Raw genomic sequence first — 18,812 nt, 5'->3', positions numbered from 1 at the left:
TGATCAGAACGAGACAACGGAAACTGGAAGTGACGACGCGGTAGAGAGAGAGCACCAAGAGTAGAAGATGCGTAAGTAATAGCCCAAATGACTTGCTAGAGTCTCTAGATGTCTTTTGAAAACTAAATACATGGCAAATTTGTCTAGCGCATAATTTAAAGCGTCACCTGATTTGTCCTCCGCTGTATCTGCCCCACCGTCATATCTTCCGACACAGCGAATCGCCTGAGCGCGTTCAGCGCTGTTAAGCTACCGGGAATGAGAGCTTTCGTTGGCATCGCAAATGCAGCTTGCGCAGATGTCTCGTCTCCTTCAGGCGCCATTTACTTTCCTCGTTCAAATAGATGTGTGTCCGAACAGGTACGATATCTTGAAAAAAAAGTATGGCAATATCGAATATTTTGAAAATGTTCGGGCAAAATATGTTCGAAATGTTCGATAGATTAGCGGTCCGATAAGTTGATATTTGAGGTAGCCTGATTGGCTACGGAGGCTTCGAAAAACAATCTGATAGGCATCTAAAAGTCACAACTTTAGCATGTTGTGTCCGAACGGGCACGATTTTCTACCATAACGTTTGTTCTACCTTAACGTAGAACAAACGGAGTAATTAGCGCAACCTTAGATATGAGACATGTAAGATTGCTTTATCGGCATAAGGTTGCTTTTGTTAAATTTAAAAAAAAAATCCGGAGTAAAATACTTTTTAAACTTACACGATCTTTAAGTTCGCATCTTGGCTACTAAGTACGCGATTACCGCAAACGCTTTTCTAGGTGCGACAATTCAGAGCCGCCCATTTCCATATTCCGAGGAACGAGTTCGACACACGGCAGGTAGACGCCGCTGGATTCGTTGCACGCGGAGCGGAGGAGCACAAAGCGCACATCGCCGAAAGCGCCTTCAGCTTGACACGGGGCAATAGATAGTGTTGGCAGAAATGAGCGGTAAGCTTTGGAAGCCAGGACTTTGTTTTTGATTAGTTTTACTGACACGGCATATTTTTCCTCGCACGTCGACGCTTACGAAGCAGTGATGGGCCACATTACGCCCCGCTGACGCTCGGGATCGAGAAAGATCGTCTCAGCGATGAGGACTTCACACCAGGCAACGAAGACGCTGCCCTCGATCAAGATGTGGAATTGAAAACAGAGCAAACTAACGGTACGATTTATAAATTGCGCTGACCGATTTTGCTTTTCTAATAGTCTTTCCGAATGCCGGGTATTTAGCACGGAAAATAGAGAGCACAAGCCCAACACGGAAGGAAAGAAAAGCTAGAATGAAGGCGGGGAGAGCCATCAAGACGTCAGGTATGTTTGCAGTATACATTATCGACTGCCATGGATACCTGGACGACAAAGTTGCTGTACGGTCGCCGTACCGCAAAGTTGCTTTATGGTCGCCTTACCGCAGAATTGCTTTATGGTCTCCTTACTGCAAAGCTGCTTTATGGTCGTCTTATTGCAAAGTAGCTGTATGGCCGCCTTACCCTACAGTTTCTTTTTGGTTGTTGTATCATTGCTTAAACTGACGCATAGTTAAATTGTATTTGCTTACCTATCTCGTTTGCAGATACCAAGATTGCGTCGATAAATGCAGATTCATAGGGCAAAAAATAAGCGTCCGCGCGCTTCCAAAGATGACAGATCCACGCAGAGAAATCCCAAGAAAAGACAAGAGTCGAAGATGTTAAACAAAGCGGAGAGTGTGAGGACAGTGGCTATTGCGGAGACGTCCGTGAATGTGGAGAATACGACGACTGTGGAGACGCAGGTCACGTCTGAGAATGTGGAGAAGCAGTCGATGTCCGAGACTGTGGAGACATCGGGGACTGTCGAGACGGCTGTAGCAAAAGCGGAGACTGATGAGACACAATTTACGTCCGATATGTAGGAGACGGTTGTGGGGAGTGCGCAGACGTCGGAGACTGTGGAGACAGAGGCGACATTCGACATTGTGAACTCTCCGCTGATGTTGGGTACTGGAGCGACTGGAGAGGCGCACGCATCTTCGATGCAAGTCCATGTTTCCGACATGGTGGCCGTAGAATCCGATCATACAATGGCTAGTAGTGAAGGCGATAACGACGGGTACCAGCCTCGCAAACGAGCTAGCAGTCGTATAGCTGAGCTTAATTCTATGGTGAATCAGCCGCAAACAAATGTGAATGTCGTCGCTCCATTTCCCCAGGTAGCAATCAAGTCGTGGGCTGAATTTGACACCATACTTAACTCCTACACGAAGGCCAAGAGCCTCCACTTCCGCGTTCGTAGCTCCGAATCATCGGCAAAACACAACATGTTGGTGTTTTAAAAAGCTTATATATATATATATATCGAGTCGATCTAACATGCGAATATGTGCTGGTGTTTATTTTATTTGTAAAAATCACGGCACCGACATACCTACTAGTTTTTGTTGGAGCTACAGGAGTTTTCGCTGTAGGCATGATGTGTCACAAAATTCGCGATCAACTGGGCACCGCAATTGCAAAGCGCGGTACTGCGGATGCCTGGCGCGCATCACACCGACAGTTTTGAAAATGGAAGACGGGACGTACCAGATTTTTATCAGAAATGAGGTACGCTTTCTCTTAGTGCTACATTTATTCATCCACCAATTTGGTTTTTCCTTTACTACCTTTTAGAATCACACCCACTCGCATCACACCACGCGCACAGAGGCTACATTATATCTGACAACGAAAACGTTGCCAATTGATGAGCAAGATATTGAAGATGTTAAGACGCTTGCCGACGTCGTCAAAGCAAATTACCAACTTCCTCAACGGCCTCATTGGTGAGAAGGCTTGCTTTTGAAAAGAAAGAAACAAAAATATAATTCAAATTTGTATTGAATGCTAACAGCACACCTCAGCAAACCCGCAATTTAATTCGCAGTATCATTGGTCAGAACTCGGCACAGAAGCGCTTCACAAGTATTCTCAATGCTCTGGTGTAGAAGGAAGGCAATGACGTTCGCGTCATGCAGGACCAGATGGATGTCACATGTGGAGTCGTAATGCAGACCAAGGTGCAGAAGTTAATGTTTGAGATGTAGGGGGAGACTATTATAATGGACTTCACGCACGGTACCAACAATCTGGGCTACCATTTGGGTACGTATAATAGCAACCTTATATGACAAAGCAGCCATACGCCAACCCAATTATAGCAACCGTATAGCAATCTCAGAATCTAATCGAAACCTGTAATTGCTCAGACAATTTAAGGCAGTCTTATGGTCACTACAGCCACTGGCAGAGGATTCCCAGTTTTGGATTTTATCGGCCTAGACTAACAGGCTATGACTATATCAACAATTCTCACTTACTTCAAGAATAAGAATCCAGGATGAAGCAGCATCTCGTCAGTCGTGATTGACAAGGACTTCGTCATATGGCGCGTTCTGGTGCAAACATTCCCCGATGCAAAATTATTGCTGTGTCAGTTTCACGCAATCACTTACTGGAAGAAGGTGATGAAGCGATCTGCATTCTGTCTGACGATATCGCTGCAAGATGAGCTGATCGTAATCATGACGAGGCTGTTGTACAGGTACATATCACTACAATCGGCTATTCAATAGGAATCTAATATTCTTAAATATTTCCATTAGCTCCACAAAGACTGACTATGACGCGCGGTACGATGCTTTAAGACGAGACGGCGAGACGAGCAAAAGACCCGCCATTTTTTTCGTATTTCAAAAAGAACTGGAACTCTTGCCGAGAAAGGTGGCCGAATTTCTCTCATAGCAAGTTTTTAAGGCTGGCAATACGACCACGAATCGTATTGAATCAAATTGAAGCCAAGTTAAGCTGTTGTTAGGACACAAAATTCGGATCGATAAAACAATTGCAGGGCTGCTTCAGCATCAGAATACTATTGGGCACAAGATCGCTTTAGCAATTGGGCACCATAGCTCTACACAAGAATGCTGAAGACTGTCACGACAGTTTTGAGGGGAGTTGCCACACGATTGTCGTCAGACATGCTTTTGAAGCTCAGGAAAGAATGGGAACGCTTCCTTACCCTTATGGGTCATGCAAGATGTGAGCGAGTGGCATCAAGTGTGTCTGGATGGAAGGTTCACTTTTTCAACCAAACGTTTTGATGCGACGACGTTGAGGGGATGTGTACATGCCTATTCTACAGCAGTCATCAGTTGCCGTGCCGTCATCTTATGCATTTGGCTCGAGAAGTCCACGGGTTTGAAGTGCTTCCTGCTATGGCGATTATAGAGCGATGGAGTATGTTGTCGGCGCTGGACGTGAACGACGATATAGCGACGGCAGCAGACGCACTACAGACAATTGTACAGATGTCCAAGTTAAAGTCGCCAAAAGTAAGGTTGCCGGAAGAGTTGCCGAATGGGTCGCCGTATGGTAATCAGTCCAACGACAGCGCTGTTCAAATTTCAAGGCCGACAAAAGAAGAAGCTTACGTTCGCCTTCGTCGTAACGTGCGCGCACATCAAGTTTTTTTGTCGTCAGCTGAAAAATATTCGTACGCGAAGGCGGTGCTAGAACCCCTTCTAGGCTATTTGTCACATTTGTCAAGTGCTGACTTCTATCAAGAACTTAGTGCGTGGAAAAAAACCATCGAGCTGGGGTTAAAATGCGAGAAGGCCGGTGCCGTCAAATCTGGACCCTCTGATGGAGATACTACTAATGGTGATAGTGAAAGTGATTCAGCCCTAATAGTTGATCCTACAGAGGCGTTGGATACGGTGAAGCTAATGCAGAAAATCGAAAATGAATCTGAGCACAGTGATGAGTCCGCCGATGATAACAGCGTGCCAGACGATGACGTGCTCCTGACCCAAACTATGGAGCCAGTTCAAAATGAACCCGAGTGTGAGCCACCGTCGTCTAAAAAAACGGGAACTGGCAGGGACGAGTGAGGTATCGATAAAAGACAATGTTTGTACCTGCGAGAAGTCAATAGAGTTTGAGTCCACGACAGAGACGACTGCGCGGCAGGTAGATAATATTAATGTTCCAAAACCAAACGCCGGGGGAAACCAAGAACCCAGCTCAAGCAGCTAAAACTATCACGAGGGGCAGATCGATTAGCCGTGCACACGTACCCAAGCAATTTAGCAGTATCGTTGAAGGAGCTTGTATCTTGGGCAAGAAGCACCCCAAATCTGAAGAATGTATTGGAGCTGATGGAGAAGTATCCTGTTCAGCTGGAAGACCCTTACCTACGAGCCCGTTCGCTGGAGTGTCACTGGGAAGTTGTACGACCGTCGGACTACATGCACACATTTGTCCTTCCTGCTGATTTAGCAAGATCGATGCAGGCACTGACCACAGCAACTAAGGTGTCCTAACAGTATCGACAGGAAGAGGAAGAAGCAAGGACTCAAGAGCGACGTCGTCATCACCATCGACCCCAAGCTCTTAAATTCAGCGGGTAAGGTCACTTTACTGCTGTGGTTGCCGTTGGTAGGTTGCTGTAGACTTAGAGTTGCTCTATGAGGGTTGCTTTAAGCAAATGTTGCTTTATTTACCTAACGTTGCCTAACAGATGATGACTTGCGTATATACCGAGAGCTCACCGGTACTTTGACTGCGTTCTACGATATGAAGGTGAGGTATAAATCGTGGATCGAAGACAGGAAGTGGATCGAACAGGACTGGATGAAAATCGACTGTTCGGGGGAACTGCTTTGTGTCGAAACCAAAACCGCGGGACTTGCTCCACAAGCTGTCCGAGTCCGGCACAAAGAAATTGCCAATGAGATTATATCGAAGTTTGCATCGAGCCCACTGCGTGCTGCATTTGCGACGCGTTCAAATACGCTGTAGCTCGGGTTTGATAACATCATCGGCGCTCTCTGTCGAGGCTGGTTGAGCGACTGAGCTGTGGATTTCTGCCTGGAAGCTATTGCGGGGTCAATCGGACAGACCCTAATGCTTTCAGCCTTATTTGAAGTGGTGGGGTGGCCAACAATCCCCAAGACACCAATACTTGAGACAAACTTCATTGTTCACTCAGTGAAGTTGAATGCGAATCACTGGAGGATGATTATGGTGCGTCAGTATCACTATGTTGCGGCTGAAACGCTACGGGTGAGTGTGCTCATGTACGAGCCGCTTGTCGATGAGAAGTATCGAGATCAAATGGATGCAGTGTGGAAAGGTGTTATGAACGATGCAGAAGGGAGTGACGGGGAAGTGAGCGAGGGCAAAGAAGGACTTATTGGCCTCGTGAAACGCTGGCATGCTGCTTCCGCCAGTGGTTACGAGCTGGAAATTAGCCCGACAGAGTGGATTGAGAGGCCATAGCAGCCTGACGCCGTAAGCTGCGGCGTCCTTGGTGTAGCACAAGGATACAGCAGTCTTACAGGAAGTATGCAACTACAGGAGCACAGAGTGTTAAAGCGAGATACCAGTACTATGTGCCTCAGGATGCTGTGGATGGTAGTGTGCCATCCCGCGAGCGCTCAATCTCCGCGTATAACGCAGACAAGGCTAGCCGTATTCACCAACTGCTGCAGAAGCAACTATGAGAGGTAAAAGCTAATTGAATAACGTCTTAATACTCATTGCTTTCTCAATTATGTTTATTTGTACTTAGCTAATAAGCACTTTAACCAATATCTCCAGTAGCATATCAAACGAGAGTGACTCCGTGTTAGCAGTTCCTAAGACTTCTTCGATAACAATGTTCAGCAGCTCATAACTGCGCTCTTCGTGCTCGTTGACCAAGGCCTGAAACTCTAGCTGGACCTGCATGATCCTCTCCAACTTTTCTCTTATCATCGGAATTTCGACAAGCCGAGCGCGCGCCAACTCGTGCGCCAGCGAGATGTCGATCATGATGCGTTGTCGTTGAGGTCGGAGTCGTTTTGCTTGCTTGGTCTATGAAAACGTCTTTATGAACTCCTTTCTGCACGTGAGATTTGTTGCGAACCTACGTGATTTCTCTAAATTTTGAAAAAGATGTCGAAGCCACTCATGATGTGGCCCACACATCATCAATTACTCGTATAGTATTATAGATGCTCTTTTCTGAGGTTGCTTTTGCTAGAAGTGTTGCTTTAGTGATAAGGCTGTCATAATTTCCGTCGTCAGATCGTAAAAGGTAAAAGTTTGGGTTGCGGTAACGTCATTCTAGAACAAACGTTATGGTAGAATATAGGCACTGGTCCAGGTGGAGTAAATGAAGGATCTATACAGATTACGATGGTGTGCGTAGCTCCATTTTGAGGCTAAATAGCTACTTCTCCGGTCCAGAAAAGAATTAACAATGAGGTTTTTCTTTTAAAAAAACCTATCGGTGTAACGCTGGGCTGGCGTCGATTGCTGCATGTTGCCCGATCCGTTGTCCCATAGGGAATGCACGTACAGCGAGTCCCAGCCTACCACAGCGTAGAAGCGAACGCCGTACTTATCCGGCTTTGAGGGCATGTACGTGCACGCTCTCGAGCGCGCTTTAGTTGCCACAGTCATCTCGTCAATGGTACTGACTCCAGTGGGGGTAGCAAACGCTGCAAACCGCTTTTGGAAATGCCCGAGTATTGCTCTGCTGTGCCACAGCGGATGGCGCACCTTGTCAATCGATTTGTCACCGTTGGCATAGAACTTCAGGGCCGCTCCAATATGCTGAAACCGCGTCCTCGCTATGGTATCTGGGAATGAACTCTGACCGAGAAAACGCTTTTCCGACCAATACTCACTGATATCGTTCATCACGCAAATGCTCATGGCAATCTCCAGCCCGCAATACGCATCAAACTCGCTCTCCGTGGGTGTATTTTGTCCTCAAGCAGCCATTTCAGCGGATGTCCACGAAAGCAAGCTACTGCAAAACGGTGAAGTGAAAAACAGTGAAAAAAATCCATATTATCCATTATCACGATAGGCTTTGGCTACTTGCTGTTCCGCCACGACGTGTAGTCCACTCTGCATGTTCAGCGACTCCATGTACGACTACCCCATGACGCTCGGTGTGCAGATGTTGAATGCAGTTATGGGGGTACAATTCGTGCTCTGTACATCTGCTCCCGTGTTCTCGTGCAATGCGTTGACACCACGCGGCAGATACGTGGGGCGAGGCTGCTCACCGCCGATGATAAGCTGGGCCTCGGTGGCTCTGATTTGCACCTCAGCAGCACAGCACTGCTCTCTATGATCGCTGCGGTAACCTGCATCGGCTGTGAGCTGACTGTAGCCTCCAGCAACACTCTCACTACGCGCAACATGCTGTCCCATACTGCCACTACGCCGTACAACACCTCCTTCTCGTCCTTGGGCGCCGCTGGTATCTCCACCGAGCTCCGCTTTATCGCCAGCAATCCACGCGTGGTCTTCATCAGTTTGAACACCATAATCTTCGTCAGCCCCCCACGCGTCTTCGTGCCGGGGTGTGCGGGGGCAAGCTGAAACCTCTATGCCGCTTATACCGCGGTTACGAACACGACTTGGCCCCATATCGCGACCCCGCCAGATGCTGCTATAGGTCCGATGGGACCGCTAAGAATGTCGTGGGCTGCACTGTCCGATGTACATGCCACTTTTTAACCAATAAGAATCTGCAAAACGCTCTGTTACAGGTCCAGGTGGACCTCTAAGCGGTCTGGTAGCTAAAGGGTTATACTTTAAAATATACTAGAAAAGCGCAAATGAAGCTTAATCTAGTGGTCTATCACTAAAAGCAATTCAATCCATTTTCGTGTCAATTACTCTCAATCCGCGTGCATACAAATCCTCATACGAGCTCATTTTAACCAATCGTACCCATGTCAGAGTGGACATTGACCAATCAGTTTCCTGTGCTGCGTACGTGCCTTCACAATACGCTGGCGCTTCCAGACGTCGAAATCAGCGGTAAATCTGCCACAGCACTCTGGATCAGCATGATGGGGCATCAATCTAAGGCTCTGCGCTCTCCTAGCGGATATCGACTCACTGTTTCCGACAATTTCTACACGCGGCACACCTTTGCTAAGGCAATTCGTGCTTTTACCGACGGTAAAATGCATACCATCGGCACCGTGCGTATGAATCTGATTGATAAGTGGAATAAACCAGCCGTGGAGAAGGCTGTAGAGCGAGTGACTGAGTCGGATCGTGGCTATTGGGAGTTGGTTGCTGCTGTTGACAAAGAGCCCGGGTGGAAAAAGAAAGATGCTGATCATCAAAAGGCGCAGAAGTGTCTTCCGAAAGCACAGCAGAGCGAGTTCAAACCAGAGCTTGTGCTTGCGGAAATGGCTGGCTACATCGTTTTCAAAGATCGAAAGGTAGTCATCTTCTACTCGAACGATCTGCGAGCAACTCCGTCGACTCGAACCCTGCCCGGCTCATCTCAAGAGGCTGTCGACTGTTGTCATGGCCTCTATCCAATTGAGCGCTGGACAGACGACCGTGTTTTGCATCGCAATATATTCATGGTACCAACCGTGATTGCAGTTTACAACCGTTACATGAGCGGTGTTGATCGCGTTGATCAACTGCGATCAACCAATCCATCTCGCCGTCGTGAGAAGCGTCTGGACATGACAATGAGTACCTGGTTGGTTGATCTGGCGATCAACAATGCCTTCGCTTTGCTGAAAAACACGACGTCATCGACTTTTACACTGCGCGAGCTCAAACGGCGCATTTCGGACGTCTTGACGAGCAATGAAACGAATATTCGGAGACGAAAATTACGGCGTGAAAAGTCGAGGAAGCGTGAAGCAGTCGACGAAGTTGTTGGGGCCGACACTTTGTTCCACATCATTACTCCTAACGCTACGGCACACAGCAATGGCAAGCTGACTTGCTACCTGTGTAGCATGCGAGGAATCAGCAAGAAAGCGAAGTACGGATGTACTAAATGCGAGAGGGGCTTTCACGTGGAATGCTTCAGTGCATTCCACTACCAAGATGTCTTCAAAGTGCGATCTACATCTATTCGCGATGCTCTTGACGCGGTGTGTAGATCGACGACGCAGGATCCTGTGGCGATTACACGAAAGCGCGTCAATAGATCAATCACAAGAGTAGCTGACCTAAAGCTTCCAGACGCTTGCTAATAGAGATCACTCACCGTGCTTTCATCCGGCCAGTTGTTTACCAGCCCTCTTCTAACGCACTCAGGAACCGCTCCGCTCATGCTTCCAGTTTTCATGTAAATAAACTTGCGACGGAGAATAGCGCGCACGACAGGGTTACGCCGTCGTTTGCGCGACAACGTGTCCACAAGACGAGCTGCTGTCTCTTGCAGCTCGCCCCCGTAGACTGCCCAGTCGCACTCGGAAGATTCACACCAATTACAGATATGCTCGCCTTCCATGCTCGTCGTCAATATGGATATGAACAGGAGGGGGTTTCAAGTTAGAGGGGGGTCTAGTTTAGAGATGTTATGGGAGCAACTGTGATTGGTGGATTTTTATCCATTCTTCGATTTGATTTGCTGAGATACAGGTCTCATTGAACCTGTAAGAGATGACTCGGTACTTAAGGGTTAATTCTGATTATTTTTGACGTCAAAGCGAAAAAAAGAACTCCACCCCTCCATAAAGTGACAGTTCAAATGGTCAGATATTGGCCAAAATGGCGGGAAATTTCTTCATTAAAAAAATCGTGCTGATGCTACGTAAGTAGAGCTTTCAAACTAACTCAAACACGCTTCCGTTGGAGCTGTACGACCGAAGTTATCGCCGATTTAAAGGACTGTTAATTCTTTTTCGGACCAGACAAGTACTTCAAGAAGTAATACCGATCATATGGACTCAGATGCTTGAAGTAAATCGTACTCGAGTACGCTTTGTAGCTAATTTGTGCTCGATAAGTGGTACGAATTACAACCGAAAGTGCCAAAAGAGCCGCACGATAATGTAAACTGCCAATTAAGGGCCAACCAGTTGAGAGAGCAAAACGTAAGAGCTCTATTTTCCCTGTAAATTGATTAAAATACTTGAACTAGTATTGGAGTACGGTAGTAGAATGTTGTTAAAACATTAAAACACTCCAATTAAGATTAAAAATTTAAGAAATCGGACGGCCAGGATGAACAGCGGCATAGGTTTTAAACATTCTCAGGGGAACCTATCATGGCGACAGGTACGTCTGCCAACAGCTCTACGAGTCCCTGCACCCATCCACTAACCACTTATATCGTAGCTAAAGACGACACGAATAACGTGCCGCCCACCAAGTTCTTCTTGCGCGGTAGGGGTGGCATCGAAGCCATCTGGGGCCCTCCGTCCTCTAGCAAGGACGAGGTCAAGGTCGAGCGCGATGAGGATTTTGACGCTCCAGGCAGCGCCGATCTCATGGAATTCACAGAAAACGGCAAGCTCGTGGTCCTGGTACGCACCTCTTCGGGTTTCACGGTGCGTGACGCAGATACAGGCGTTGTCGTGACGGAGGTGGCCAATGCAGGCATCCACGCTGTGTCCTGGTCGCCTCTGGGCTCGCACTTGCTCACGTGGCAGCGGCCTCAGAAGGAATCAGATCTCGGTAATCTCATCGTGTGGGATGCCGCCACTGGCAAAGAAGTCGCTCGCTTCAACCACAAAGCCTACACTCGTGACGTACGTGAACTATTTGACTAGAATCTGTCGAAGTGTATTAAACTAACGCTGTTTTACGATGGCATTGGCAGAAATGGCCGCCGCTCCAGTGGTCATCGGATGAGACCATCTGCGCGCGTCAGAGTGCGAACGGCGTGGTGCTGTACCACGGTCGCGACATTGGCGCAGGCTCGATTGGCCAGATCAACCTTCCGGTACGTGGTTTAACCAGCTAACGATGGCGTCAAGTGCGGACGCTGACAATGCGCCTTGCTGTAGAATGTGGCGAACTTCAGTGTGGCTCCTGGCAGTGCTCCTTACAAGGTGGCGCTGTTTGTTCCGGAGAAGAAAGGCAAGCCTGCGAGTGTCAAGATCTACCAGTTCCCAAACAGTCTGGACGCTCCAACAGCGACCAAGAGTTTCTACAAGGCGCAGGATGTGACGTTTAAATGGTCTCCTACTGGCAGTGCGCTGATCATCGAGACGCGTACGGATATCGATACATCTGGCAAGTCATACTACGGAGAGACTGGTCTCTTCTTCCTGCAGAGCGACGGCGAATATGACTGCATCGTGCCGCTTACAAAGGCGGGAACTGTACACGACGTGGCCTGGGACCCCACTGGTCGCGGCTTCGTGGTGATTGCTGGTGCAATGCCAGCCAATGCCACTCTGTACGACAACAAAGCGCTGCCCATCTTTGAGTTCGGGGCGGCGCCTCGTAACCACGTCAGCTGGAGCCCACACGGCCGCTTCCTGTGTCTTGCTGGATTCGGCAATCTCCGCGGTGATATGGACTTCTGGGAGCGTAACAAGTTGAAGAAAATGGGCTCAGCCACGTCCAACTCGGCTACGACGTTCTCCTGGTCTCCTGACAGTCGCTACTTCGCTACGGCCACGACGTTCCCGCGTCTGCGCGTGGACAACGGCTTCAAGATCTTCCGTTACGATGGCACTGGTCCTATCCACCAGGAAGATCGTGGCGAGCTCTACGACCTCAAGTTCCGCCCGGCAGCGCAGGATACGTACCCGAACCGTCCTCAGTCTCCACGTCGGAAGGGTGACGCTGCAGGTTTCGGCTCTTCGGAGGCCCCGAAGGCTGCGCCGAAGCCTCAAGCCTATCGTCCGCCGAATTCGACGGGAGCGCTGGCTGCTATGATGCGCAAGGAAGAGGGTGGTTCGCGGAAGCTTGACCGCAACAAGTACGCCGCTCCTCGCTTCGTTGCTTCGTCCGTTCCCGGTGCTGCGCCTCGTCCGATCCCTGGAATGGGCGCGGCAGCTGCGCCCAAGAAATTGAGCAAGAGCGCACGCAAGAAGAAGGCGCAGGAGGCTGCGGAGGCTAGAGCTGCTGTGGACGAGGCTCTGGCTAAGGTTTCTGGCACTGCGTCTACGAAGGAGGAACCGGACAAACCCAGTGCGGTGGAGATGGCGCCTGAAGAGAAAGCCAAGAAGGTTAAGGGATTGCTGAAGAAACTCAAGCAGATTGACGCGATCAAGGCCAAAAAGGAGGCAGGCGACTCGCTCAACGACGACCAACTGCAGAAGCTCAGCACGGAACAAGCTTTGCGTGACGAAGTGGCCGAACTTTCTGCGTAAAGTTGAGAATGATGCACAAGTCGAGCTTAGAGAACGAGGTTGCCACTGTGGGGGAAATCAATAGAGAGTATCGTCCACACTCGCACCCGTCTTCACTAATGTTGTGTTTCGTATTAGCTGGAGAGGGAAGCGTACTCTGCCCACGGAGCTGACGGCGTGGGAGGTGGAGACACAAAATGCTGTTCAGAAGAAGAAATTGTTCGGAACAAGTTAGTCAACGTTTGCAAAGTCTTTGTCGACTGCATTTGCGTACCGGTGGGATGGCCGAAGCTCCTCGTGTCTGCGGGAAAACAATGTACAAGTCCCATGCTCGCCGGACTTTGATTAAGGAGTCAAGAGTCAATGTCTCGGGGTCAAGACACTGCTCCGAAGGTCTGCTCTCGGGAAAAACTGTGTCCGAACGTGAAGCCTCCTCTCGGTCTCGCGGCTTTTCCGCGTCTTCTTTAGTAGCCGTGCTGTCATCAGTTGATCCCACCTTTTCAACTTTTTTCGCGTTTGCCGCTCTACTGAGACTCGCTTCAGCACAACGTCTCCGCTTGACTCGCTTCCGATAGGCCTGTTTGATTGGTCATACTAGTATTTGTTAGAGCAGTCCAAAACAAGAGACGCCGAAGTCCTTCGCACCTTCTTCTTGTCGACCCTAGCGGCAAACGCGCGAATGCCGGCAAGTTGTTGCTCAGGGAACAATCCCGACGTCACGTTCATTGCTTCCAGTTGACTCTTCAAGGCTTCACACATGGCAGTTTTTCGTTCACGTTGTACACGCAGTCTCGAGCCTTCCACACTCGTTGCAGCATTCTCAGAACTCGCCATTCGCTCTTCAACACCAGCCAACGCCATTGCCTCCTCTTTCAACTGTTCCGCCAGCTTCTGAGCCTGTGCGACGCGACGGCGTAGCAGCCTCAACGGAGGCTCATTAGCTTCATTTACAGCTCGTTTAAGCTTCTCTTGTGAGCTGCAGTGTGTCCTTATAAACGAGTCCAGCCACAGCTGATCAGGGTCAACTGGGCGAGGAGGCACAAACCGAGGGTGGTAGCCTGTAGCAGGACATGGAGACCGCGGATAAAATCGTGGAGGGAATGGAAACGCACGTGGAGGCGGTGGGACTGGAGGAACAAACGCTGGGCGTCCCCATGGCGCAGGCGGCATAGGCGGAGGCCATCGAGGTGGTGGCCGTTGCATCAATCTTAAACAGTGACGTTGTATATGGGTACATACTCAAAATCAAATTTGGTCACATGGATACATAATCTGTGATTTTGTCGCTGCGGGCGAGGCACAAAAAACCATGACGGACGCACATACCGAGTTGCTCAAGTGTGCGCTACAGCTGGCGAAATGCAGTGATAAGGTACGCAGCTTAAGGCCACGAAGTATTAAACGTACTGAGTATGGTGCTCACTGCTGCAACGCGCAGCTCCGTGCGACGGACGCGATGCTGGGCAAGTCCGTGACTCGTATGCATCGCGACCTACCCGCTTCTGGGATGCCGCGCCTGACATCCAAGCTGGCCGTAGTACCGGCTAACCCGGTACGAGAGGCGCACACTTTAGAGGAGAAGTTCCAGGAGGTCTATGACCAAGGAACAGAATTCACAGAGCGATTGGAGATCACCAAGTCGAGACTGGAGAAGGAACTGCGGCGGCGCTCGGAGAACGTAAAGACTTTTGTTAATGGAAGAGTGATGATCAAGGGTGATTGTTATTTAACACTGAGCTGTGATGCAGTTCCGCGATCTGGTTAAAACTCGAAATATCGACATCCAACAGGAATACGCGCGTATGCTCAAGGAACTGGACGACCAGGTGGAGTCGTTGGACCAGGAGATTGCGCAGGAGAGGGAGATGAAAGCCGAGCGCGCTAAACGACGACGTGAGGAAGATCTGGAGAGGAAAGCGAACAAGAAACAGCACCTCGAAGCGGAAACGTCGCAGCTGAAGGAGAAACTGGACGAATTCACGTCCGAGATCCGACAACTGCAGGAAGTCTTTGCAGACCTGGAAAAGGAGGTCGAGAGCCAAGGAAGCGACAACAGTCCCGATGATGCTCAAAGCGTAGAAGAACGGCAGCGACTGGAGGAGGAACGTGCTCAAAACGAAATCGTGGAACTCCAACAGGAAATTGTGCTGCTGAAAGAGGCCCAGGAGGCGATTGCGGAAAAGATTGATGTACGTAGCGTACTCTGGCATTACTCTGTGCCCACTAATGTGTGTATGCTTGTATTGATATGTAGAAACAATCATTGAAGGCTCAGTATGAGGAAGAGAAGCAGGAGGTGTTGGAAGAAACAGCCCATGTAAGAGTTGCCTTCTGGTTTGCTTATATACTTGTTGAATTGCTGAGTCTTAACGTGAATGTTACAGCTGAAAGGTTTGGTGGAAGACCTTACACCTCAGATCAACTCCAGTGGCGTCCGACAGCACTCGCTGCTGCGTACACTCGCGCCGTCTCCAGGCATCGGAACACTTATGACGCGCTTGTATCAGCAGCTATGCGGTGATTCTCGTGCGTCGTTGTCGTCGGACCAACCTTCCACACCTCGCAAAACGGTGGACTTGAAGGCGTTTCTCAACGTGAGTTAAGTGCTTTGTGGAGTGTTTGGCTGCTGTAGAACTAAGCTTTAAATTGATGCGTATGTGCAGAGCTGTCCGAGCTTCGAAGAAGGCAACCGAGCAATTGATGAGCTCAAGAAGCTACAGCTCATTCATTGCTACGAGTCCAGCGGAATAATCGCACTGGCCGATTAGCAAGGCACAAAACACTTTTTCATTATCCTCAAGACCAAACTCAACATATTTGAGCGACGTTGCCGTCTACCAGACTAGTCCCCGCTCACAGTTTGCTGCTCTTGTTGTTGAATTGTTTCTTGAGTTCCATCACGGTGGCCAGGAACTCTCCCGACGCAGCACGGCGGTCCAGTTGCTCGAACTCATAGAACAGCGCCTCGCGGATCTTCGGGGCGCGTTCGCGACGCAGCAGCGTCTTGTACACCGGCAGACTGGTCTTGTTAAAGCGGTTGTTGACAAGTGGAGTGAGCTCAGCGAGCACCTTCTCCAGAAAGCCGGTCGTAGGGAAGACTTCTCCCACAATATTAGTGCTCAACGCTTCTTGCGCCGTGTAAACCTTGGAACGGATCACCAGGTTGTTAGCCACAATAGGTCCCAGCAGGTGTGGGAACGTGTAGGAGGACGCGAACTCCGGCACGACTCCAATCCGCAGAAACGGCGTCCAGAAGGTGGCGCTGTCGGCCGCGTACACGAGATCGCAGTGCATGAGTAGCGTGACGCCGATGCCGATAGCAGGGCCGTTCACAGCGGCTATCAGCAGCTTGTTGCAGTCTAACATCTTGTGCATGAAGGTGTGAGACGGACTCTGTGAGGGCGGACGGACGGATCCATCGCCCAGGATAGCAGCTGTCTCCTTCACGTCGGCGCCGCTTGTGAAGTAGTCGCCGTGGCCTGTGAGGACGAACGCGTGTAGCGACTCGTCGGCCTCAAACGCATCCAGTGCCGCAGTAAGCTGCTCGTATAGCGCGTCGTTGAAAGCGTTCTTGGCACGAGGACGACTCATTTCGACGACGAAGACGCAGCCCTCGCGCACATGGCTGCGAACCACCTTCTCCCGCTGCGACGTGATACTCATACTAATATTCTACTTGTGATTGGGTGCGCGCTGGATCGTCGATCGGATTGTGTTAAACGATGTGCTTCTAGCCTGGAGCTTCCAGGCGACGAGGATTTCCGTTTATGTCAACGTGTTGAAGTTTCACTCTGTACAGTCAGTACCTTGGTACATGTATTAATACATGTACACCATTTCCCGGCCAAGTTTCCAGTTTAAATGGCCCGTTCTTGTGTGATCTAATTTAAGGCTGTGTGGAGTCACACCATTTTTAATTTTAGGCTACGGCATTTGGCGATTTGCAAGAAAAAGCCACTTTTCCCACGACTTGCATTTCTGCCCATCACACTTTTCAAGCAGGTTGCAAACCTGGTTAAATACATAGAGCCTACGGTACCGCATGCTCTGACGCTTCAAGGGTACCCCTTATTCAGAGAAGAAATAAATGCACAAACAAAGCCAAACAGTGACTACTGCATTCACAGTACCATATTAACAACATTTAAGTTGTCCTACAATAAAAAATGTTTTGGAGGGCTTCATTTCTTGAAGCACCATGAGCCGTGCCCTTCGATGCGGTAACGTAGGCTCTATGTATTTAACCAGGTTTGCAACCTGCTTGAAAAGTGTGATGGGCAGAAATGCAAGTCGTGGGAAAAGTGGCTTTTTCTTGCAAATCGCCAAATGCCGTAGCCTAAAATTAAAAATGGTGTGACTCCACACAGCCTTAAATTAGATCACACAAGAACGGGCCATTTAAACTGGAAACTTGGCCGGGAAATGGTGTATAGTAGTAATCTTGAAAAATGCTGGGGGGGGGGCATTTTTTGGCCAAAATGACTACAGGATAGGGCGTCAATAAGGAACGGGTGTCAATTTATAACCTGATACAAATAATATTATGTAATTATACAGGACTCTTGTTGAAGCACTGATTTTTGGCAGACTAAACACGGTACAGTGTACCGGAGGTACCTGTGGTGGGCGGGAAATTTGAATCCGTCGCGTTCATTCAAAAAGATGCAGCGAGAACTACACCGCCGTGTACGCCTTACCAAGCAGCAGCAACTCGAGCTGTGCAGGATGCACAGCCTTGAGCCTACGTGGAGCCTCGCAATACTTGGACGATGGGCAGAGAAGCAGTTCGCTTTGGAGAAGGCTCCAGCGAAATCATCCGTCAAGCGAATTGTTGAATCCGAGGCGGCTCTCAAGAGTATTCCTGTTGACTTCATCGGCCTCATAAAAGCGCCAAGGGCGTCAATGCTTGCGCTGGACTCCTGTATTGTCGAAATGGTGCTGTATGCGGAGCAGCGGCATGTTCCCATATCCAGCCGCTTGCTCATGCTTATCGGTAGGCTTTACGCCGACGCGCTTCATATCCCGCCGACCGAACGTCCTCGATTTACGCGCGATGGGTGGCTGAAGCATTTCATGCGGCGATACGGAATCCGCCATCGCCGAGACCACGGTGAAATCGGGTCCGTAGACCTTCCTGCTGCGCGCAAGGCCGCGCTGGACATGCGCAAAACGATCGCGAAGTATGACCCTGACGATGTGTACAACATGGACGAAGCTGCATTTTTTTTCAAGGCGACGCCAGGCGCTAGCATATGCCTAAAAGCAGCTCCATCGCGGAAAAAGAGAAAGGATCGCATGACAATTGTGGTGGCTACTAACAGCTCGGGTACGGACAAGCTCCCGCTTCTCTTTCTTGGGAAAGCCCAGCGGCCTCGGTGGTTACCCAAGAAGCCTGCAGATGCGGAATACCGAGGGACCAGCAAAGGGTGGATGACGGTGCCTGTCTTTCAAGACTGGCTGAAAGAGCTGGACCGACGGATGGGGCACGCCGGAAGGAAGATTCTTCTTCTACTTGACAATGCACCCGTTCATATTGCTTCAGAGACTGACCCAGACAACGTTGAGCTTCTGTTCCTGCCACCTAACACGACGGCAGCCATTCAACCGATGGATCAGGGCGTTATTGCGTGGGTGAAGCGGCGCGTGCTAAACGATTTGGGGGAGGAAGCAGTGTGGAAACTGTGCTGTGAAGAAGATCCTTTTACGATTGAGACATCAGAGGC

The 18,812-nt window shown here is 49.6% G+C and overlaps 5 protein-coding genes across 5 annotated transcripts; 2 read left to right on the top strand and 3 right to left on the bottom strand.

Moving 5' to 3' along the window:
* Nucleotides 1-6,586: 6,586 nt before the first annotated feature.
* On the bottom strand, nt 6,587-6,832 carry PITG_06443 (uncharacterized protein; the record flags this gene model as incomplete). Its single annotated transcript, XM_002998517.1, has 1 exon — nt 6,587-6,832. The coding sequence occupies one exon, from the start codon at nt 6,830-6,832 to the stop codon at nt 6,587-6,589; it is 246 nt and encodes an 81-aa protein (XP_002998563.1).
* A 4,213-nt stretch (nt 6,833-11,045) lies between these two features.
* Nucleotides 11,046-13,277, top strand: PITG_06440 (eukaryotic translation initiation factor 2A, putative; the record flags this gene model as incomplete). The annotated part of the gene is made up of 4 exons (XM_002998516.1): nt 11,046-11,062; nt 11,123-11,535; nt 11,607-11,729; nt 11,794-13,277. The coding sequence occupies 4 exons, from the start codon at nt 11,053-11,055 to the stop codon at nt 13,108-13,110; spliced, it is 1,863 nt and encodes a 620-aa protein (XP_002998562.1).
* A 312-nt stretch (nt 13,278-13,589) lies between these two features.
* Nucleotides 13,590-13,950, bottom strand: PITG_06439 (uncharacterized protein; the record flags this gene model as incomplete). Its single annotated transcript, XM_002998515.1, has 2 exons — nt 13,590-13,613; nt 13,735-13,950. The coding sequence occupies 2 exons, from the start codon at nt 13,948-13,950 to the stop codon at nt 13,590-13,592; spliced, it is 240 nt and encodes a 79-aa protein (XP_002998561.1).
* Nucleotides 13,951-14,569: 619 nt separating this feature from the next.
* PITG_06438 (uncharacterized protein) lies at nt 14,570-15,914 on the top strand (the record flags this gene model as incomplete). The annotated part of the gene is made up of 5 exons (XM_002998514.1): nt 14,570-14,767; nt 14,838-15,278; nt 15,344-15,406; nt 15,474-15,683; nt 15,753-15,914. The coding sequence occupies 5 exons, from the start codon at nt 14,570-14,572 to the stop codon at nt 15,855-15,857; spliced, it is 1,017 nt and encodes a 338-aa protein (XP_002998560.1).
* A 28-nt stretch (nt 15,915-15,942) lies between these two features.
* On the bottom strand, nt 15,943-16,813 carry PITG_06437 (enoyl-CoA hydratase/isomerase family, putative; the record flags this gene model as incomplete). The annotated part of the gene is made up of 1 exon (XM_002998513.1): nt 15,943-16,813. One exon carries the CDS (start codon nt 16,750-16,752, stop codon nt 15,943-15,945), a length of 810 nt encoding a protein of 269 aa, XP_002998559.1.
* Nucleotides 16,814-18,812: the final 1,999 nt, after the last annotated feature.

Source organism: Phytophthora infestans, genomic scaffold, assembly GCF_000142945.1.
Source record: "Phytophthora infestans T30-4 supercont1.8 genomic scaffold, whole genome shotgun sequence".
In the NCBI taxonomy this organism is placed as follows: domain Eukaryota; phylum Oomycota; class Peronosporomycetes; order Peronosporales; family Peronosporaceae; genus Phytophthora; species Phytophthora infestans.
This window is presented reverse-complemented; position numbering and strand designations above follow the sequence as displayed.